Source organism: Pimephales promelas, chromosome 19, assembly GCF_988280905.1.
Source record: "Pimephales promelas chromosome 19, fPimPro1.hap1.1, whole genome shotgun sequence".
NCBI lineage: Eukaryota > Metazoa > Chordata > Actinopteri > Cypriniformes > Leuciscidae > Pimephales > Pimephales promelas.
The window spans coordinates 21,110,655-21,134,341 of NC_142787.1; the positions used below are offsets into that span (position 1 = coordinate 21,110,655).

At 38.8% G+C, this 23,687-nt stretch overlaps 1 protein-coding gene across 4 annotated transcripts in view; it reads left to right on the forward strand.

Annotated features, from left to right (window-relative positions):
- The window catches only part of rxraa (retinoid X receptor, alpha a), a 162,180-nt gene that overhangs the window by 103,949 nt on the left and 34,544 nt on the right, over positions 1-23,687 (forward strand). For all 4 annotated transcript variants that reach the window (XM_039688037.2, XM_039688038.2, XM_089124012.1 and 1 more), the window contains exon 3: positions 21,550-21,788. In XM_039688037.2, the coding sequence (XP_039543971.1) occupies positions 21,550-21,788 (239 nt within the window). The remainder of the gene's footprint in view (positions 1-21,549; positions 21,789-23,687) is intronic.

Sequence of the window (23,687 nt, forward strand, 5' to 3'; positions counted from 1 at the left end):
TTAAATATATAGTATGTTTTAAATATATAGTATTCTGCTCTAGTTTCTGCTCATATGTTAAATATATAGTATGTTTTGTCAAATATAAACTAAGCAGCTGTTACAGTGCTTGTTCAAATGCAAGCTATATCAAAATAATGAATCCTTAACTTTGAAATATGTATAAAATGTATTGGCCAACTTTAAAAAATATTAATATGGAAAAATATTTTTTTTACAAACATGTACATACATGTTGCTCACATATTCTGGTAGCCCTGTTTGTGCTAAATAGAGTGTAATTTCCCCTGTGCCGTTAATATGTTTATAAACAACTGAAAAAAGCACAAATGTCAGGGCACGTCAAAGCATCTCAAGGACCCCAAAAACACCTTAGACCCCAGAGGGATAAGGCATTAAAGCCTGATTTGACTCCACTTGCAGAGCTGCACATGCACAGAGAAATTACTCTGCTAATGATTACAGCTTCCACTCTGAGGTCTCACTGTTTGGACCCGTCAACACGGAGGATCTCCTGCTGCACGCCTGACTGAATGACTCAACGTTTCCTGAGACATCTGATGAGGGTCGCTGAGGGGCCGTGACCCTTAGACCCCCGTCACTCCGTTAGCCCCTAACAGCATGAAGCCGTACACTCCTGGCTGTTTGTGTCTCGTTGAGAAGCTATGACCTGGGTCTCTCAACTCAACGCCTTGCTTTTTCCTTTTCCTTTCTAAGGTAGAAGGAGCAGGAAAACAAGGTGGAAAGGAAATGATGGGGGCTTGGGAGGAGACTCTGATAGTCTACAGAGGATTGTGGGAACTCTGCGATAAAGGCTGGAGCTTAATCCCACGTAAAGCTAGTGTGTGTGAGATTGCAGCACTCACACAGACCTTTCGTGATCATTAGGAATGAGTTGCTTGTGTGTGTGAGTGTGCTTTCTTATGGGTTATTTCTGAATAGTTTTTTTGTAATGTTTCTAAATCATTTCCATTAGTGTTATTTAGCATCCTTTTGCTTTTGAACTGTGTGTGGTCTGAGGTATTCTGAGCGTTGTTGTCACTAAATACTCCCAATGAAGGCGTGTGTGTTTGTGTGTGAGAGAGACAGAGAGCGTTTTTTGTGCCATGCCTTTACTGGAATTTGGAGCAGGAGCTGATCTTGTTTTGCTGCTTTATGAGTCTGAGTGGATGTCTGTAATTGAGGTTATGGGTGATTAAACTCTCCATGCCCCACACAAACCTCTAACCAGCCATCAGTCATTGTCACCCGCCGTCCTCTGCGCTCAGCCTGGGACTGACTGACTCACTCAAAACCCTCCCCGCCCCCCACATGGGATGATTTGTAGAAGTCAGATTGGCTTGAAATTTAAACAGTTTACTGACCTTATGTGTGTGTGCGCAATATAAGGAGGGTGTGTGGTGTTTGCCCTTTCTGCGCATTTTCATGTATTCCAGAGGTTGCATTTTTTTATTTGATTTTTAAAAAAATTTTTTATACATATTTAGCGATTAAAACAGTGTGCATACTGCATATGTAAGTGTGCATGTTTAAAATTTTAAAGTAAAACAATATGATAAAAATACTTTTTTAAACTTACCTGACATTATGTAACACGAGTTAAAATCAAGGCTCAACACAATAATACTAAGTATACATTATTGTAAAAAGGCTTACCGTATGCATGCATACTTATTGATCATTCTCTATTCTTCAGTAATTATGCATACAGTAAGAGTGTATTTTTGATAATCTGGTGATTTTTAAATATTTTTTGTAATCTTGACATTATATATCACTTGAGTTGACAAAACAATAATACTGCAAATGTCTTGCAAGAGTGTGTATACGTATGCAGTGCATGCATACGATGTAAGTTTGGACGAAATATGTTTTGTTTTGATTTTTGGTGTGTTCGTGCATGGGATTGTGTTTTTGGTATTGCGATTGCCTGAGGCGTGATGTTTTCTGGCCTAATTGGCATGTTGTGTAGACGCTGTGGGTGGGAAGGGATATGCTGGAAGCTAATGTGTCTTATCAGGACAGGCGGTGAGTGACCGCGGGGGGAGACCTGTCCTCCTCGGCTCCAGAAACTCAGCTGCGTCTGTAAGGCCTGGGATTTATACACACGTGTCTATGCATACATGACTGTTTGTGTAGGGGGGGCGGATGGGGGGGTGGGTGTCCCTGTTCTTTGATAAGTTTGTTTATTATGTGAGGCATAGCGTATAGCTGTCTTCATTAGCCTGATGTGAGAAATAGGGAGTGGGGTGAGTTCATTGAGTCTGGCAAATGCAATAGAGTCATGTCAGGTCAGCTGTGCCATATAATCATTGCTTATAGTGTGTGTATATTGTGTGTGTGCTTAAACTAAACTTTATTTAAAAAATACTGAATACTACAAATATAAAGCATTCTTTTAATTAGCACAAGTATAGCATGCTTCCAATATTTTTAAAGCTAATGCAGGTTAGATACAATAAATGTAATAATATACATTATTTTATTGTGTATTACTTTTTTAACATCATGAATTATCAATACACACATTATGAACTAACTTCGAGTAGTTATAAGGGTCTACACTTTTTGTTTATATTTATATGAATGAATATTGGTAATACTTTTTAGTCACTTGATTTTGTGAATCAAATCAGCCTTTAATGTGTTTATCTGTAGCCATGAGAAACCCTTCAAGTGAAAGATTTAGCACAGTGCCAGTGGATTTCTCGTCTTTTCTTTTAATGGTATTTTTGGCTCTTGAAAATGGGAGTCAATGTTCTTCCTTTCACATCACAGAAGCGTGTAATTTTCTATATTACAATGTCAAGTCATTCCTTTCAGCTACAAGAGAAGGCATGTAATGTGAGGTTCATCCTTTTCTTCTGAGTCATGTGTCGGAATCGTTCTTTTAATCTGCCGTCTTACTGTAAGCTTGAGTGGTAAAAGCTCTCAAAACTGGTGGAAAAACCCAGCAAAAGCTTCCCTTTAATGTCCTTTTCAGATTCTTTTTGTGTTTTTTGGCCTATGTCCAGAAAAAATGGAAAGGCGGGAGGAACGAAGTCAGCAAACTCCTTGTTTTCCAAATGCAGGCGACGGCCCCTCGGTTTTGCTGAGGTTGAGGTGTTTGAGAAGCTTTAGGTGGTCCGTTGTTGAGAGTTTGTGAAGGCGTGTGTTTTTAGGCCACCCCATTCCCACACGGTCGCCTGGCATGGTCGTCTGCCGTCCAGCAGTTCTTCCAGAGCTGACTGTAGCCAATCAAGAACCAGAATTTATGAGCATATTCCAGTGAACCAATAAAAAACACCTGCCTGCTCAAACATTTCCCCAGGTGCCAATCACAACACCTCGAATCGTGGGTTTACACGAGTTAGCCAGTTATAAATTGGGCACGGTGGGCCCCTGTGGAAGCATGAAAAATGAATTCAATCATGAAAAGGGTTGAGAAAAGCAGCCTCATTCACAAACAGGGCTGCGTAACATCATGAAACGCTAATGTTTGTAGAAACAACAGTCAATAACACTGAGCAGTCATTGGTCTGTGGAGAGAAATTAAAATGTGACTCATGGAATTCAAAAACATTTTACAGTATAAAAACCCCAGCACAGCCTGCTTTAAAGTTTGTGCCTTCAGAGAAAAAGTGACAATCTTGTCGTTGAAATTAAAATGGTAATTTTAGCCCAGCCGTGGGCCAACGAACATGCTAACAGTAGGCTGAAATGTGCTTAAATATGCAGTTACTTTAGCAATCTTTGTCTCTCGTATCGCCCGTCCTTTAGGAATAAAGAGGACGTCTGATGTCCCTCATAGGCAGATGACGAGTGTAATTCACTTGGACAGGTTGAGCTTTTAGGCACATGTGCTTCTTTTGACACGATGCGGACCAGGCTATCCGTTTTCCTGCCTCCACTTCATCAAAAGTGAATTTGGTTTCATACGTCTCCGTGCGACAAAAGCTCCCGTTTATTGCACTCACAATCTCTGCTCTCACAGGCCTTTCTGGCTTTTTACAGAAGGTCTGGTTGAACCAACAGAGCCCTCTTTAAAGTCGCCCTGAGGTTTAGCCGTGAGAGGGGTGAAATGTTTGAAGTGGTGTTATTTTGCGGCGGTCCGCCTGGAGTTATGATAAAGGCGGTTTGTTTGCGTCCGTGGCATGGCTGTGATAGGTGTCAAGAGACAAAGCTAATTGGACATGAAGTGTTTTTCAATGAAAAAGGCATAGGAGCCAGAGTAGGTATTCACCTCACATCGCTCAGAATAAAAGACTCTCACTGAACCCAGTTTATCCCGGGCCCCAGGGGACTCCCTCTGATGAGAACAGGAGAAAGAAGAGAGTGAATCCCTGTTAGCGAAGTCAAAACTCTCAGTGGTTTCTGTGGGGCTTTTTTCCCATTTATTTGGGGGCTCACAGACTCTAAATGATGATGCTAGATTGTGATTGTAGTGCCGGAATTACGTTTCGTAACGTGGGACATATTTTTAGTAAATACATAAATATTATAGAATAAAGAGTATTGGTACTGCAAAATATCGATACTGCAGGTATCGCCACAATAAATGATCAAATGAGTCTTTGGTCATTCAGAAAATATGACATTTCTATTATAAGAAATTATATCCTCTGGCAACATGACATGATGACTTTTGCGTAAACATACACGCCACTTTCGAGTCAGGTGGCGTGTTATCTCTACGCATTTTGAGCTATCCGCGTGTATGCGTATATGTCTACGCCATTAACGTCCGCGTCATTCCGCGTGTCTGTACACGCAGTCAAATCTCCAGTCATAAATGCCATTAACCCCAGTGACGGTTAGGTTTAGGGACGGGGTTGAGGTAAGTCATATATTTATATAACGTTAAGTCAACTGCGTTCATAAACACGCTGAAAGGCGATTATGCGTCTTGATAGCACGCCAAAAATGGAAATACGAATTGGCGTGGCATACACACACTACTTCATGAGATCAGTCTGCCTCTGGAAAGATGAATGTGTATTTAAAATGGGTGATTTATGTAGAAGAAATGTAAAATAATTTTTGAATTTGGAGCTTTCTAGACTGCGAAAAGCCAGAAAATGTATTTTTGGCTTATGTGGATGAAATACAACAACTCCCAGAATGCACTTGCTGCCCTAGGAGGCCACGCCTACCGGTAATAGAGCGCAGTAGTTAAACAACAAATCTAGGTTTCTGGGAGGTTACTAGTGAGTCTCCGTGATGAGTCTGCCCGAAAATGTGTTTTGAGATGGCCCAAAATGTGCGGGATTCGGCTTTTGCATTCTACGGTCGGCATTCATTATGTTTACTGTGGTGAGCAGGACGAGTGAGGGCCGTGGGAGAACGACGCGAGGCCGGTGGCGTTGATTACTGATGAGCGACACCTGTGAGACACACCGGAGTGGGAATTTTCTTAGCAATGTTAAAACGCACATCAACCGATCACTGTTTTAGCGTTCATGTAAACACTACATTCAGATTCACCAATGGAATGAATTCAGTTATTTTGAAACAAAAGGTGTGCATGTAAACAATGAATGACGACTGCAGAAAGCAAAAGCTGAATCCCAGACATCAACGGCCGGACATGTCCAGGAGAAAGAGGATGGTAACCCCTACTACTCAGCTTTCTCCATAGAACAAAAGCCTGCTAGATTAGCTTCCAAAAAAAAGATGGCTGACTGTGTACATTCTGTGAGTGAGATCCCACCCTCTATGGGCAGGTTGAAAAGATGCGGGACAGCCCCTACTACTGACTGTAGTCTTTAGCTTCTGGCCAAAAAATCCTCCGATGTTGCAAAATGACCATTTTTGCGTCAACTGAGGACTTTTTCCAGACAAAAAATACATCAATCTCTTGTCTCAGGGGGATATGAGGGTGGAAAGCTTGGTAATTCGAAAATACTACAGATTTTCTACTAATACAAAGCATTTTATGCCATGCTTTTAGTGGAAGTTGGAGCAGGAGCTGATCTTGTTTTGCTGCTTTGAGTCTGAGAGGATGTCTGTAATATAACCCACACTTTGAAATTTTTTTCAAAAAGATTTTGGCGTTTGTACATGTTTTTGTTGGTAGTGGATGTGTTTTTGAAGTGGGAATCTCATTATTCATAAAGAACATACTCTCTTCACTAATTTCGCCCATTTGTCTTGGAAGTGCAGCCTGCTGGTTCCATTTTGTTTGTTTGTTTGTTGCCGGCAGAGGGGGAGGATGGTGGGAGAGGATCGAAACTGCACTTTCGCCATGCGACGTATAGCACGTTTCCATATACACACACGCTCGCACGCACACACGCTGCCCCCTCCAGAGCAGCTCATGCATTCCCCTCGGCCTGCAAGGCCTCCTCCTGCCTAGATGTAGAGTTTCCCTGTGCAGATCCTGTCCCTGCGCTCACCCTAGGGGTCCGCACAACTCTTCTCCACTTTTCCGGGGGGAGGAGGTAGACGACTGGAGCGGCCCACCCCTGAGGCCTTCACGGTTCTTTTAGCTGCTCGCCAAAACCCAATCACTCCCCATTTGTGTTTCATTAACGAGACCCGAGAAGAACAGAGGACAAAAGAAAGGAAATCGTAAAATGAAAAGATTTCAAAGATTTTCATGTGGTCAGTAAATTCAAGTCTTTCCAGAATGCGCAATTGGTGCCTTTGTTTTTCTCCAACACAAAAACCAGAAAAGATTCACATAAATCTGGCTGTGTGTGATAGAAAGAAATTGCACCTTTTTTTGAGGAGCATGATATTATCTTCCCAAAGCAGGCCTATATGTGGACGGACAGAGAAACATCTGCTGTGGGACATTGCCAAGGACATGCATACAAACACACACTCGCACCCGAATGTTTTTACTCGCACATTCATGCCACTCTGTCATTGAAATGGGCTTCGGTGCAAAGCGTCACACTCTTGCACCTAACTCCCACGGCGGGAAGATTTACATGAATTAACCAGACCTGTTCTCTCGATACACTGCAGAACAGAAAGTGAATACAGTGTCTGTCTTGAAATAGCCTCTCAGCCACCGCCGTGCACACACACACACACACACACACACACACACACACACACACACACACACACACACACACACACACACACACAGAGAGAGAGAAAGAGAGGAAGTGACAAATTCCACAGCGCTCTGCCATCAGCCCAGCAGCCTCACTTCATGTAATAACCATCAAATTGAATAACAGCCATCTGATTGGCCCACACCTCTTCAAATCCAGACTTTAGAAGAACCAAGTTGCATATTACACTTTATTGTTCCTTCCTCTGTCGTCTGGTTTTGTTTCCCTTTTTTAATTGGCGCAAGTTGTGTGTCAATGTATCCACACGTGCGCTGAAAGAAGCTGGTGTTGTTGCAGTGAGGGCTTCTGGGATGTGTTAAAATCCAAGCGCCAGACCACCAGACTCCCCTCAAGTCCCATAAAGACAACCCACTGCTCCCAGCTTAGGAAACGCTGAAAAACCTGGCCGCAAGCCATCTCGGTTAGTTTTTATGGAGTTCTGGTACCTTTAGTACAGTAATGCAGCTCTTTAGAAGACATTTTAAGTGCATGATGGGTATTGTTTGAGATACGATTTGTTATTAGAATAGCATTTTTGTCTTAGAATTAGAATAGCAACTTATTGTCCTGAAAAGTTGTAGTCTTGTTGTTTTGTTAATACCAAGGAACCCCAAATGTCTTGACCCCTTGACCCGCTTCTTAAAATATATAGGTAAGGATATATTTGAGGAGTATTAAATGTACATTTTATTTACTTTAAATTCTAGTACTGTGAGAAAAATAGTGATTTATAAAATCCACATCTTTAAAAATGTTGTTGTACTAAAACCAAATAAATTAAAATATGATTTAAAATATATATATATTATTTCAAAACATTATTAATGCAAATTTATTTATTGCACTTTTCATTATAAATCTAAAGTTTAATTTTATTTTTGTATTTTTTTTTTGTACAATTTTTTTAATATTTTACACTTACCATGTTTAAATATATATTGGATAAAAATCAAACTAGAAACAAGAAATAAACGAATAAATATTTTTTTTCAACATTTATTTTAATATTTTACACTGTTTTAATTTGTTTTACACTGAAATGTTTACCTTGTATATACAGCTCTAAAGAAGATAAAAGTGTCATTATTTAGCTCGATTTATTTCAGTGTTTTATTTGAATTCAATAACTGCCAGTTATGAAAAGTTCATAAATTATGAAAAGTTCAATTCATCTATAAGCAGAATCATCTTCATCAAGATTAGTATTTTCTAACACATTATAAACTAGCTGTAAGTATTTTTTATATAATATATACCTGCCTTTATATAATTAGAAGAGGGAAAGTAACCATTCAATTTGGGATTCCTTGGTTTTAAGTCTAAAACCCCCCATACTAATCTGTGTAACCCCTAGAGTAAAGTTTGCAATCACATGTACAATATTTTTCTGATCGTCCACTGTTCGCCTGCTTTGATTCAGTCTCCTCTATTTGCGCAATCCTGTGGGCAACCAAAAGAACTGTTAAACCAACACTTCCTATCAGAGGTGACAAATAGTCTGATCCACCCAAGAGAGATCTGACCAGAAGAAGCCAGAGCAGCATCAATCGTATAATGCCCTCCATTTTAATAAGCCCTTCCTTTACCTCAGCAGGCCATTCTGTTAGCATTAAAGCCAGCGCCACAGGACTCGTTCTCATTCGGGCATTATCGCTAATTCATTTATGGATTTCAAATGAATGCTTTTCGGTACGGTTTCATGCTGGGGCTCCGGCTGCTTGTCTTTTTTTGTGCGACATGAGTATTGTGTATATTTTGCCTGTTCTTCTGTTGTCGCAGCAGAGAGGGATCGCTGAGCTCCGCTGAGAAGTGATGCGAGTCTCGCTTCGGCTCTCCGGGGAGGGGTGCCATGGGCGGCAGTGTGTAATTACCCTCCCCGTCATGTCCCGCTCCTGCTCTAATCATGTCTTCGACTGTCATAGAGCTCTCCTGAGGAGATTCCAGCCACCACCAGAACCACCTCTCTGGGTCTTAAATAACCCTGCACCCTCCTGCTAAACTCATTCTGAATTATGCTAAGACTTGAAATGTGTCATAGCTGCGGCACAAAGCTACAAAGGAAAGCAGATCTGTGGGGGATGAACAAGGTTGTAATGATGGAGCTTTTCTGAAAAAGTCTTAGGGAGTTTGAGGCAGATCAAGGGTGTGTGTGTGTGGGGGGTGTTTGGTTAGTGGTTCTAATAGTGAAACTTTGTAACTTGTTTTTTAATGTTGAAAACGCGTGGTGCCGATTCAATATTTTTGCGGAAAACTAACGGTAACGGTAGTGTATCTTTTTACATTATTTTACTAGAATCACAAAAGATAAAGACATTTTTTTTAACATTAATTTAAATAGTATTTGATTCGTTTTTAGCTTATTTTGTTATACCAAAAATACTTTTTATTTATATATTTTTTTGATTTACTAAGAAAGTAAAATTTGTACTATTTTCGATTTTTTTCAGATTCATTGCGATGAAACATAATTACTATCATAAACGTTTTCTCATTTTTTTAATGCAACAGTAAGAACACAAAAGCCTTGTTTTTATCTTTGACAGCAGCTGTGCAATGAATGATTCCTTAAAGTCATTTGCTAATGAATCCGACTACATAGATCACACTGTATGGATAACTCATTACAAAGAAGTCGTTTTTTATGATATGGAGATAGTATCTGTGATATCAGCATTACATAAACTGAGACAAGTCATCCACGCGGTGTCTCGGGGTGCATATTTTCGAAACAATGTGGCTGCATTGTTTGCAAATGAATTATTTTCTCATTCCCCACCCTCCCAAAATGATTACTTCTAAAGAAAGCAGGAACAGTGCTACATCAAAGTTTCTGATGTTTTTGTGTTTGAACTCCCTGTTGCACAGTTGGCTTCCTTCCACAGTAGACCATTAAATCAAACCGGCTTCAGCAAAAAGTAAAAATAACATTCTATGAGAATTAGTTTTGTTCATAAAGGCGAGGCCTTAAGCGGCATGTTTAGTTGTTTAGATAAAGTATGTGCGCACAGGGTTGTGCGTTCTCAAGCGTGCGTTGGCTCAAGGGGAGACTCGTATCACCTCACAGTTAAAGAGTACAATTAGGCCGTATCAGAGCGGTGTGATGTTTGCAGCGGCGTGAGAGGAGCGATAGCAACTGTAATCTCTTCTTATCTGCCCTCATACTCAGCCAAGTGCGTCTCCTCCACTTTCTCTCCTCTCCTCTAGGTAAACATCATCTCTCTCTTGTACAGAACACCCTCAAAAAATGGAGAGCCTGACAGCAGAGTTGAGCTCTTAATGATGGCAGATTCAGAAGCAGATCAGTGAAAATAAGACGTTAGATCCATCAAACCGTGGGTGGCAATTTACCACACTCAACGATATCCTCGGTGGGCCGTCCAAGGCTTTTTCCTGTGAACACTCATCCAACATTCATTATTTTGTTTTTCTTTTCATTTTGTGTGCTGTTGTTTTGTTTGTCTTAACACTTGTTGGTTTAAGGGCCTTGGCAAATTCATCCTTCGGAGTAGAAACAGCGGAATCGCTGTTCAAAATGCTTCTGGGTCCCATTACACTCGCGGTTCCGCTGTCAACTTGCATCTCGTCCGGTAAAGATACTTTAGACATAAAGGCTCTGTATCTATGGGTGTTTCTTCAACTACGGGCACTTTTTTTGTAGACTTTTGAAAATAACATTTCAAAACACACTTTTCACACCCTCAATAGTTATAAATAACTAAAATAATTAATTAAAATAAGACTTTCCAACAGACATCACAGGACAATATATTTTTTTTTGTAGCAGAAAATAGCAGTCTGTTGAGGACATAACATTTTTAACATGGAATAAATTGGCTGACTGTTGTCTTGCATTTTGTATCCTAAACAAAGGATTACATATTTTGTTCTTTTTGCATAATTTGACAAAATTCACAATTAACTTGTATTATTTATTATTTATTTAATTGGTCTGCTTGGTGGGAATGACACCACATCTGTTGGTCGTAATTAAAAAAAGTATAATATGGATATCTTTTTCACATAATAAATATTCAAATCGTCTTTCATTAGATTATCATTGTTGTAAACATAGTAAATATATATATATATATATATATATATATATATATATATTAGGGCTGTCAATTAAACGCGCTATTTACGGCGTTAACGCAAAACCATTTTAACAGCGTTAACATTTTTTTTTTTGCACGATTAACGTTCTTTTTGGCCTAGCAAACTTTGTAGTTTTCTTTCACATGCTTTTGCAACAGGACGCGGCATGCACTGCGTCGCGCTATGAATTCCATTCATTTCAATGGCTTGCGCCGTGTGAGGACGTTCGTCGACTAAAGCACAAGCGGATCTAGCTAGACCGGAAACAAAACAACAGGCACGCCGCACACACTCGTTTGGGCTTGCGAGTCGGTCACATAGTTGGTTAACGTTACGTTTTGAGTGGATGACAAGCGCGAGACGGCGAAATGCATGCCAATAAGATTCTGAATGGAAAGTTTACTTTTAAAAAGTTGCCAAATGGTTCAATTGACCGGACCAAAGTGTTCTGTGTGTTTTGTCATTGTGAACTGAGGCCCCCGTCCACACTACTGCGTTTTCGTTTAAAAACGGAGACCTTTTGCTACGTTTGCACCTCCCGTCCAGACTAAAACGGGAAAAACGAAGACCTAAAACGGAGAAGTTTAGAAACACTGCAGCTCCGTTTTTCGTTTTGAATCTCCGGAGGGCGTTTTAGTGTGGACGAGACAAAACGGTGGAGTTTAGAAACGCTGACGCAGAGGCTGACGCTCGGCTCTATGATTGGGTGTTATCAGTCAGTCATGACGCATCCTTCCCTGATTCGCCAACCACTGTTTACACCGGCACGCGCATGCCCAGTGTTGGTGAATGGTCACGTGATCCGCATTTTCAGTCGTTTTAATGTGGACGGAGATCATTTTTAATACGCAGATAAAACGCCGGTGTGGACGGAGATCATATTCGTTTTAATCCTCCGTTTTTAAACGAAAACGTAGTAGTGTGGACGGGATCTGAGACTCTAGTCTGAAATACTTCTTGATGATGGCCAAGCACACACACGCACACACACACAGCTGATGCGAATTCTCCACCCTCTCATCAATATCAGGACCTCGTCCATATTTCTTTCACCCTTTTATTGATGGACAGTGTTACATTGTGTGAGAGATTATTTGCTCCAAGTGAGAATTCTAGTGTGAATTTGAACACAGTATATGACGATGCTGTTTTCAATAAAACATTTGCTCAAAGCAAGCCGATCCACTTTTCCATTTTGATAAGAGCATTAAAATGAGACAAAATAATCGGACAAAAAGAAATCAAGAGACATTTAGAATAGATAAAAATGTGTGATTAATTGCGATTAATCGTGAGTTAATAAGACATTAATCGCGAATCTACCCAGCATGCCTTTCTGTAGAGGTAGTTTTACGGTGGGTTCACACTGTCCTGTCACAATATGCTGACAGGTGAGCGTATCTCCAGGGTGGGGTGCAAAGAAAAGCCCTGTGCAGGAACAGGGGCCCCCTTCACCAGGGCCACTTTATGTTCTTCTTGGCTCTGCATCCCGGCCACCAGCACTCCCAGAGTCAGAGTAAACACATCAGCCGGCTCTATTTACTTTCATTGCTTACACAGCGCACAGCAGATTAACCTGTTTATACAAACACATACAGAAAAATGGCTGATTAATGCCCGCGCTAGGCCTTGTTTCTTTGCGTTCACACGCTGAAAAATGTCCACACACACCAAGCGTGGCCTATTCCGCATCCATAACAATAAACAACAGCTGCAGTTTAAGCGGTAATGATAAGAATAACACTAATGATGACTGTCAAAGAGGCGCGATATACAGTAAATACTGTATGTTGCTTGTTAGTCTGTGACTTCTTGAGTCTTGTTCTCTCCACACGGTGGCGGGGGCCAGGGCGGCTGTTTGCTCGTCGATCTTGTGCTGTTTTCTCCAGCGAAAGTCAAACTATCCAGAATAGCATCTCCATTTCTCCGGTTGCCAGTTCTTATTTTTAGTCCCTGCATTAATTCAAGCACCGGCTTGAAAGTTCCTCAGGAAGTTGCAGTGTTCCCTCCTCTCGCCTTCGTCCTTACCTACGAATAGACATGAGCATTTTCAGAGAGATGCAAATGATATCTGTTTCATCCTGCTGTCAGAGCTCCCACAATCTGTGGGCTTCAAAAAAGCACGGCAGCCAGTGCCAAACATCTTTATGAATAATAGATTGTGTGTCACTTCCAAAACAACAAAAAAAGGCTCTAAGACAACATAATTCAGTGTATTAGTTGAAAGTCTCTTTTCGTCTTTTTTCCGCAAAGGGTTTATTTGCTCCTTTTGTAGTTGTTGTCAAGGGATACTTGCAGTGGCCTGGATTTTCCTGGGAAAAGTGCTGAAGATTGGCCGTGGAACGTGAGCAAAGAGCTCCCTGAAGTATAGTATGGAAAAGCTAGGACAGGATCAGGAGCTTCGTTTAACCAGTTATTGTGAATCAGGTAGGGTCTGTAGTTAACTACATTTAACTTTGGATATTAAAAAGTTGAGCCAAGTACTGTGCTTTTTCATGCTATGAAACTCAATAGGGTCCAATGTTTGCAGAAGATCTCGTCTTTTGTGTTTCACAAAAGAAAGATTGTCATTCAGGTTTGGAACAGCATGAATGCTACTGCTTAGTCAACAAACGTATTGACTAGTGAAACTGATCTAGATTTTTTTTCTTTTTTTTGTTTTCTGGTTTTAAAATTCTGTCATTTCTCCCGTACAATTAGTCCATAGTTCAGACCAGTGCATATAAACAACAGAGGCTTAATGAAAATGCTAATTGCTTCTCTGCCAGTAGGTGGTGCTTATAGAAATACCTTGAAATACCTTGGTTACGTAAATACACGAAGCACTGCCCAACTTTACGTTTCTGCTATCAGCTTGTCAAGGAGAAGAAAGGAAGTAAAATAATATTTACGTGCTTTCAATTAGCTGTTCAGGGTTTTTTTTATTCACTATTTGTTTATCAAACAATATGCATAACAAACATACAGAAATGATTCTAGATTGTTCCTCTGCTATTCATTGTCGCTTAGCAAAATAGTCTGTTCGTGGGTGCCACAAAAATGTAGTCAACATCATATTTGTTGCCTCGCTTTATTAGCAGTCGATGGAAAACAGATTAGAAAACGTCTCCATAAAAAAGAAAAATCTGTCACATTGATGATGGCATGCGAATGTTCATGTTGGTCTGAACAGATGTTCATTTAAATTAAAATGTTTATCACTCTGAATATTCGTCCTTGAGTGAACAGGCCTTTATTGGTATATTAGACCCTTTCTCACATTATTCTTTGGAGCATCTCAATGAACATTTAGGTTTTTAAGGTGATGTGTCATTTTGAAAATAGTCTAACTATAATTCATATTAATTAGTATAGATAAATATTTTTAAAATATTATTCACAATCCAAACCATCATTCTCCATTTAGGTGTTATTGAACAATAAAGCTTCTTGTTAAGATCTCGTGAACTATACAGTTAAGACAACCATTTTAGTCAAGCAGACTCCCACAGTTGATTTTTTAAATTGCACAGTTGTACCTTATTTTTTTCTGACGAACCCCTTTATTAGATGGCAGCCACCTGTGAAGGTTGCTTAGACCTGAAGTTTTCTTCTCATGATCTCGGTCCTCCTCTCTGGAGTTAGAGGATGAATTATAGAGATGAACAGCTGTTGCAGACTCTCAGCCCCATGCAGCTCTGCTCCTGTTTTCCATTCATAATGCAGACGCTGCTTTTGCAGATTCCTGCTTGCTCTTAGCACCAACAGGACACACCAGAAACAGTTGGATTCAGACAGTGAGGAAAGGAAAGGGTTTTTTTGTTTTTGAGACTGTCTTGAAAATACATTATTTTTGTATTATTAAAAAAAAAATATATATATTCTGCTGAGACACCAACCTGTAGGGTCTTTCCCCACCCGTATGTTTTCCTGACAAATTACGGCTAGCCATGGCACTCATTTATAGACTTTGTTTATCTTGCAAAAGGAATGCATGCTTACTTTGTTCTTCGCCAGTGATGTAACCGGCCCAGAGCAATAAGTGGAATGAATATGAAACTGTGGTTAAAGCGCCTGTCACAGCAGACCTGTGAAGCGGAGATCAGAAGAATACAAGAGAGGCTCTCCCTACCAATCACTCCCATTCAGCTCCTTTCAAGTGCAAACATTAGTCATGCAGTCATCACACCAGCAGGCCTAACATGATAGTGTGCAGGCGCGTGTGTGTGTGTGTGTGTGTGGTCCTTGGGTATCATGAGAACAGGCGATCTCTTTATTTCCCTTTCACCTTTACACTCTTTCCTTTCATTGCCTACAAAGGTGAGTCGAGTGCCACCATGGAGCTACATGATGCTAATCATTGGGGAAGAGAATTTCATTCACTTTATATTCATAAATTTACATTTATTCATTTAGCTGACGCTTTTATCCAAAGCGACTTACAATTGCTATATATGTCAGATGTCGCACGCCTCTGGAGCAACTATGGGTTAAGTGTCTTGCTCAGGGACACATTGGTGTCTCGCAGTGGATTCGAACCCGGCTCTCTCACACCAAAGGCATGTGTCTTGTCCACTGCGCCATCACCATATTTATACTTATGTACATATGCAAATGATGAGACTTATGAATTCACATAACAAAAATAAATAACTTTAACAAAACATTACATTTAGAAAACACATAGACTTCCAAAAAAAATTCTGGAAAATTAGGAAATATGTAAAATTGCAATTTACCAGGCTTGGAAGCCATGGAAATTAGTAAAATATTAGAGGGAGGGAGGAGGGGAGGGTGATTTCAAAGAAAAATCATGAAAATGTCTCATGTCAAAATATAGTTTTTTCTAATTATGCTCTGGTCAAAAGTGTTTCTTTGGCTAGATCCGTTTTTTTTTAAATCACAAAGTAGCGATTGTTGTAAAACCATGGAAATAACAAGGCAAATTATTTGTCAAAAAGTGTGGAAACTGTAAATTGTAAAGTTGCTTTCATATTAGATTTAACCCTCTGGGGTCGGCTATCGCACCGGCTCGACAAGCTCACTTTTTTTCTTATCAATGCAAAAGAGACTCAAATTACTCTGATTTTGATCTTACATATACGTAAGTGTTGTATATCATTAGATCCTTAAAGGAGTAGTTCACTTTTCAAAAAAATGTTGCTGATAATTTACTCACCCCATGTCATCCAAGATGTCCATGTCTTTCTTTCTTCAGTCGAAAAGAAATTAAGGTTTTTGATGAAAACATTCCAGCATTTTTGTCCATATAATGCACTTCACTGGGAACCAAACGGTTCAAGATCCAAAAGACATTTTAAGTACAAACTGCAAAATGTTCAAAGGGCTTTAAACGATTCCAGACGATGAATAAGGGTCTTATCAAGCGAAACGATCGCTCATTTAATAAATAAATAGTTTTATAAGCTCAAATGGTCGCCTTGCTCTGTACTGCGATGCATGTTCGTGACTCTCCTGTTCGAACTCATTCATCAAAATGAACTAATCTTTTTCCGAGTCAATTCGTTCAATGAATGAACCAAATGACTCAGAAAAAGATTCATTCATTCGTTCACGAAAAGATTTTTCTTGCTGTTTGCCGTGGTAATGAACAACCTTAGTGAATGTATAATCATCTATCTGAGGCTAAATTAAAAATGTCTCCTTCTAGTCACTTCTGAACTTCTCTTGAATAAAGCTCACGGTTAAGGGTTGCCAGATATCACACACAAAAAAAATTAACCCCTTAATTAACCCCTTTATTAACCCCTTCATTTATTATGAATAGAGTAGTTAAATATAAAATATTCAGATATTATAAACCGATTGATGAAGTTTAATTATGCCTATGAGTTGTATTTAATATCAATCAGTTTAAGGAAGTTCATCTAAGAGATGATGAGTGTGTTTTAATATGTTTAGCTATCAAAATAGTTTACCAAATAAATAATTTACCAAATTATAGAAAAAGAAAACAATGTAAAGTGCTTTTCATTTCTAAAGTATTTGGGTTTATTTATTATACAAAGCCCTTTTTGTCATTTTTCTCAAATAACTAGATATATAAATAATTATATTGTGAAATATAACGTTACCGTGAAATAAAATTAGTCATATCGTGAAATAGAATTTTGTTCATACCGCCCACCCTAACTAATTTGGTTGTTTGTACCTGTTGGATGCCTTGGAGGTGATCGGCAGCAGATGACAGCTGTGTTCTGGCACAAGAGTGAAGATTGGAGGGCTGCCACTCTTATTTAGACGTTGCCAGGTCTGTGATTTCTGCCTTACCTGCTCTTATCTAATCTAGCAGATTTATCCGGTTAGCTTCAGGTAGCACGGCACCCTGATGGTTTTACAGGTGCTTTCTCGGATAGCTTGTAAAACATGTTTCTCTTCCCAACCAAACAGGTCAAGACAAAGTAAGACAATGGGGAGAGGAGTGAAAGATGTATGAAACAGATAAGAAAGAAATTAACTATTTTATGACACAATGTCTTGTGAAGGGATACAGAAATGGGTTTAGATTAGCTATGATGGTCGATGCAGTTTTTTTTTCCTATTTCTTATCAGTTTTGCTTTAATTACCATGCTTCTAGCTGTTAAATGATTGATGATGACATGTCCAGTCAAGTCTTTGGGCAACCCACTGACTAGTCCATTTTAGATTGTTTATTCACATCCCTAGTCTAGAGCAACAATTTTCTTTTTAACTAAAAAGTTTTCAAACGAAGCAAGTCTCACATCAACGTCAATGTGAAATACTCTTCTTCTCTTTTCTCGATCCTTTTCTCTCTCTATTCTGTTTTCCACTAGCTATGCCCCTCTCAAGGGCGGATTAAATAAGAGCTACTTTTATCCGTCTGTAATCCTGATCTGGCAACCCTAGCCTTCAGAGAGAAGAACACACCACCAACTGGCAGCACACACACATCTGAATAGTACAGGCCATGGACATATGCTGTATATTATAAAACATAGACCATGCACACATACAACATTAATTTGTTTTCTTGCAACCAATTAAATGTTCAGAGTATTTTTGTTTGTAGTAACAGATCAGATAGATTGTCTGTTTTTTTTTTTTATTTAATTAATTTGTTCTTGAAATTTCAATATTTCTTTTTGTTTGTGGATTTATCAAAAAAAAAAAAATATATATATATATATATATATATATATTTAAATATATTTATATATTCAGTGTATTTGTTAACTTTGTGTAAAATGTAACCAATTAAAAAAATCTTCAATATCCTAAAGATTCCTAAAGAGTTGGTTAGGATATGAGATTATACTCCCAAACTGACCCTGGATCTGCTGTGTCCCCAGTGTGTTGCAGCTGTCTGCTAACAGATTGGCATCAAAGTGTTTCTGAAACAGACCATCTCTGGGGGTCTTATCACCTCAAGATAAATCCCTCATTAGACTGAATAATGATTACGTTTCACTTCCATGTGCCGGGAAACCATGTTTTCCTGTTTATGTGACACCGTGACATTAGAGAATTAATTAATCACTGTTTTTTGGCAATCAGCGGGTGTGAATGTGTGTATGAATGCATTGACAGAAGCTGCAGCTGATTTCAGGGTGTTTGCAGGAAGTGCTCCGGAGGAGGGCAGGATGTTGGGGAAGTGTTTGGCGTGGCGGATCTGGCAGGCAGGCAGGCAGACGCTAGCATACCCCGCTGACAAGCTCTCTCTCTTATATACTCCGTCCGCCCCTCTCGAGTGCCTTTTGGCCTGGAATCCATCACAAGACGCTGTGAAGTGACATCAGACAAGTGGAGACAGAGAGCTCCTGAAAAACACAGACTGGACATGCTGTTTTTCTCAACTGTCACCTAATTGAGTAATATATCATCCATATTCTGCGCAGCCCCCTTATGAAACTAGCCTGTTATGAGTCTCGGCGCTTGCGTAACAGTATTAAGTCATGAAATACAAAAAAAAGAGAAGCTTTTATTGTCTTTCTTTGTTTTGTGCTTAGAAAAAGTTATACTAGAATTTGTGGATAATGAACAAGCCCACATTGTGCCCTCAAAACTCTGCTAAAAAGATTTCCGCAGTTATGGATATACTCTGCCCTTTGTGTATTGATGCATATATTTTACTCTATATATACAGCCATCGTAAAGAGAAAACACAAATATTTGTAGAATATCTGAAAAAAAAAATCTTGAAAAAAATTAAACGACTAAATAGGCTTTATTCACACATAATAACCAAAAAAATATTGTGTAGGCGTCCTTTGGCCTTGATAACAGCTTGCATTCTTGCTGGCATTGTTTTTTATGTACAGTACTTTACCACAGTCTCTGTTGTTATTGACTTCCAAATAGATTCTAGGTGTTCCCAAAGACTTCTTTTGATAAAACTTGTGTGCAATCTATCTTTGAATCCACTAAATCCCAAATTTGTTCAATAGGATTCAAGTCTGGAATTTGACTTGGCCAACTGTGACTGTGACTAAAGAGTTTATAACACACTGCTGGATGAACCATTACAAAAATAAAAGTAAAATACTATTCGTTTAGGGAAGCTGTAGCACAAACCTTACATTGGGTGGGGGGTCTAATAGATTTAACCCTTTCATGCATAGTCACAACAGTGGACAGCTATTAAAAGATTATTTTCTTGAATTTGCACATTCAAATAGTTCAAATTGTATGAGGTTCAATTGCCTTTGCAATTTTTCTCAATTATATTTTCTATTTTATAGTTTTCACTTGATTTTATTATATAATTTTATTGATTGGTTTGTTAAATATACACAATTTTGCTGTTATTATTGTATTATGTTTAATACAGTATCAGTTTAAACCATGAACGCATGCTTTCCACTCAAGTGAACATCTGAAAATCTCTTTGAAAATGTGTAAAAAAAAAAAAAGTCAAATCATGTTTTTCATGCCTAGGAGAAAAATCTTGACTGAGGTTAACATAATTCATGCGTGGCACTCTATATATAATACTCTACGTGTTTGTGTATGTAAATGTTTATATTAACATGCATTTGTTAAACTTTGAATGATGAGGTTATTGTACCATATTGCATTTTAGGTACCACTGTACTTTTTTATCATTCTTGCTCCAACCCTTTAGGGGAGAAAATAACTGTAATGAAAAACAGAAAGATTCATGGACATAAAGCCTGCAGGTTTGGGAAGATTAAGAGAGATGGGGTTAGAAAGAAAAGAGGGTGCGTAAAAGTGTGAGGTAAATGAAAGTGAGCGAAGTGCAAGGAGAACAAGACAAGGTTAGAGAGAGGGAAAGTAAGCATTCATGGACACAGGAAATATGGCCTTGTCACCCAGGCAAGACTGACAGATGTCCCCCCATCATCTCTTCATGACAGCTGACAGCATGACGGACAAGTTCAAGGAGAACGAGAGAGCGGAGCATAGTGCGAGAAGGGAGGAAGAGTACGGAAGCAGAAAATGAATCTGCTACCTAATCAGTTGGCATCCTTAGGGCCCTTGACCTTGTATCTCGCTCTCGTTCTTTTTTTCTCTCTGTTTTCTGAAGCGTTCTCAAGGCCCATAAAAACATGCGCTACATTAGAGGTACTCTGTTAAAGTTCCAAGAAGTCCAGTCTTTGAATTTCCTTCTCAGAAAAGATCTGAAAATTCAAAAGTATATAAAAAATAATCTAAACCGTTTCAGGAGTCCACCCTAGTGACCACCCCGCTGGGGGCATCAAATTGTTTTTTCTGTTGCTAAGACAAAAATCTTTATATGCCTTTAGTAACCTTAGAAGATAACTAGAAATACATATGAAATCCTATATGGTCAGTCAAGTTCAATTCAAATGTATTTTTATAGTTATTTTCAAAATCATCTTTCCATTGAATATAATGGTTTTACAAACCACCAGTGAGCAACTAAAATTACCATATAGTGATTTTTAGAATGTAAATTACTCTGAATCATCTTTGCTGAATATAAAGTTGCTTTACAACACCACAAGTGAGCAACCAAAAATATCTATAGTTTCCTTGCCACAAGAGTCTGTTATTATTATTATTATTATTATTATTATCAAAACTAGCATCTGCTTTTACATGAAACCTGCTTTGTATGCTGTGTTTAGAAGATAAGTTTCTCTTTATGAAGAAAGAATGCTTCTGATTGTATTAATTTATGCTAAATGATTCATAATCTACTAATTGGTTACCTCTGCGCTAGATGATAAAGAAGTGCAGTGCACCCATGTGACTGCCTGTCTTTTGTTACTTTCTCAGAATAATCATCCAGTGTAAGGTTTAGCTAGCGGGTGAACAAGGTCTCTATCTCTGTCTGTCTCTCTTTTCAGCTTGTATCAGCCTGTCTCGTGCCGTAATCCTTAAAAAGAGGAAATCAACCTTCTTCTTGTTTTGTTTTTGTTGAGTAAATGTTCTAACCGCTTCCTTCTACTATTCTCCCCACAGACTCCTCAGGACATGTGACGTCCTCTCCTCTCAGCTCGCCCACGTCCCACCGAGGGATGCATCCGTCACTGCTCAGCCCGAATTCTTTAGGCCACTCGGGCTCCCTGCATTCCCCCATCAGCACTCTGAGCTCGCCCATGAACGGCTTGGGCTCTCCCTTCTCTGTCATCAGCTCGCCCATGGGGCCACATTCCATGGGGTCACCAGGGATGGGTTACGGCCACAGCGTCAGCCCACAGGTAGGGCCACAGTCCGAGTCCCTCAAAGTGCTGTATTTTCAAGAAGCGCTTGCATTCAGAAGTCATATTTATTTTATAATTAAACATTGTTGCAATTCGTTCAGTTTAACTCGTCTGTCCCCTCTCGCTCTCTCTCTTTCCAATACTCTCAATCTATCTTTTGTTCCATAAATAGGCCTGCACATCTCTTTTGTCATTTAAAGAGAGGCTCACAATTAAGACATCAAAGCTGGCAGTGTCCTAGTTTTCTTTGAAAGCCTGATCCACATGAGTAAAATGGTTCTCAAATTCACACACGTTTGTAGAGTGCCGTCCGTTTTCTCATTGATAACTGTACTGTGATTTTTTTTTTTTATAGTGTTGTTAGGTTAGAGGAAGTTGAAGGGGATTTTGTTCTTTCCGCAAAACAGGATTGGTTCATTTCTACAAATCTTTTCTGAGGTCACACTTTAAATTAAGCTGTCCTTGTTACAGTGTAATTATACAAACAAGTGCTGAGTAATATTAATGAATTAACATGTAATGTGTTCAGGGTTAGTTGCTTGTAATTATGCATGAATTACTGTTATTACTGTAGTAAGGTTGTATAACAGACACTTTAAAATAGTGTTACCATTTCTGAAACTTTTCTCTCTTTTACTTTTCATTTTTATAAGTCTGAGCTACAAATCAGATTCATACCTCGCTCAGTACTGTTTAAGATCCCATCAAATCAATATACTGGAGTTTTGTGGCTTAGTCTGTGTATGTGAGCTAGCTTGGAGGTCCAAATGTTTGTGTATTTCATTCTAAACTTTAGTGAAATTCACTCAAAGGTTCAATACTATAACATTAGTTAATGCTATAGCTAACGTAAAAATAGCAATAAACTATACTTTTACAGCATTTATTAATCTAGTTAATGTTAATTTGTACTGTGCTAATACACTTTTCAAGTTTAAAAACTACTTTTAATTCAACTATACAGTATATAGCATCTGTATTATGTCAATTATTAGTATATCTTTGCATTAAAATCAACCTAAATAAGAAATTTTATTAATAGTTACACACAATATTTTAGTTCAATAGAGAATGCATTGACACAGTGCGGAAAACATTTTTTAATGATTCATGGTGTCTTTAATCGTGCTGTTATTTGGTAGCGACAGTTACAGTTCCACCCAGCAAGCCAAACGCCAAATATATATTTTAATACATTAGTTTACATTAGTCATTCATGATCAATCACATCATTATCTGGAGATTCAATTCTCTGGATTATACAAATTTTGAAACTTTGAGAGAAGATTTGGTTATTGTTTTGATTTACAGTTAGATGTTTCTTGAGAAACCAGTTTTATCTTTACACATCTCTCTCTCTCTCTCTCTCTCTCTCTCTCTCTCTCTCTCTCTCTGAGTGGGAGGCAGTCATGGGGTCTGATGGAAGGTGATTTGAGTCAGACGGCATTTGTCACTTATGTTTAGCACTTGGCTGACTGGCTGTTTTCAGGCCTAGCCGGGTGGAACGGGGTTGCGACTCAGTCCCTCTGTATTTAACCTCCGAGGATTCGGAACAGGCACCCCGCTGGCATAAACTGTCCAGCAACACACTGCACTCAATTCCCAAACATACAAGACAGCATGCGTCAAGATTAATCGTCATTTTGTCTAAAGATCTTTGTTTTGAAGGTTTAACGCCAACAAGTGTAACCACTTGTAAAAGAGAAAAGAGAATTGTGGGTCTGACTATGACAATCATTTTTACATGCATTCCTTAGTTACCCAACACCTGGTAAGACTTATTTATTTTACCTGCAAGAGGATCAAACTTTTAATAAATTGCCATAAAGAATGTAAAAAAAAAAGATATTATTAAAAGCCTATTATTTATTATTTATATATACATTTCTGTAGTTA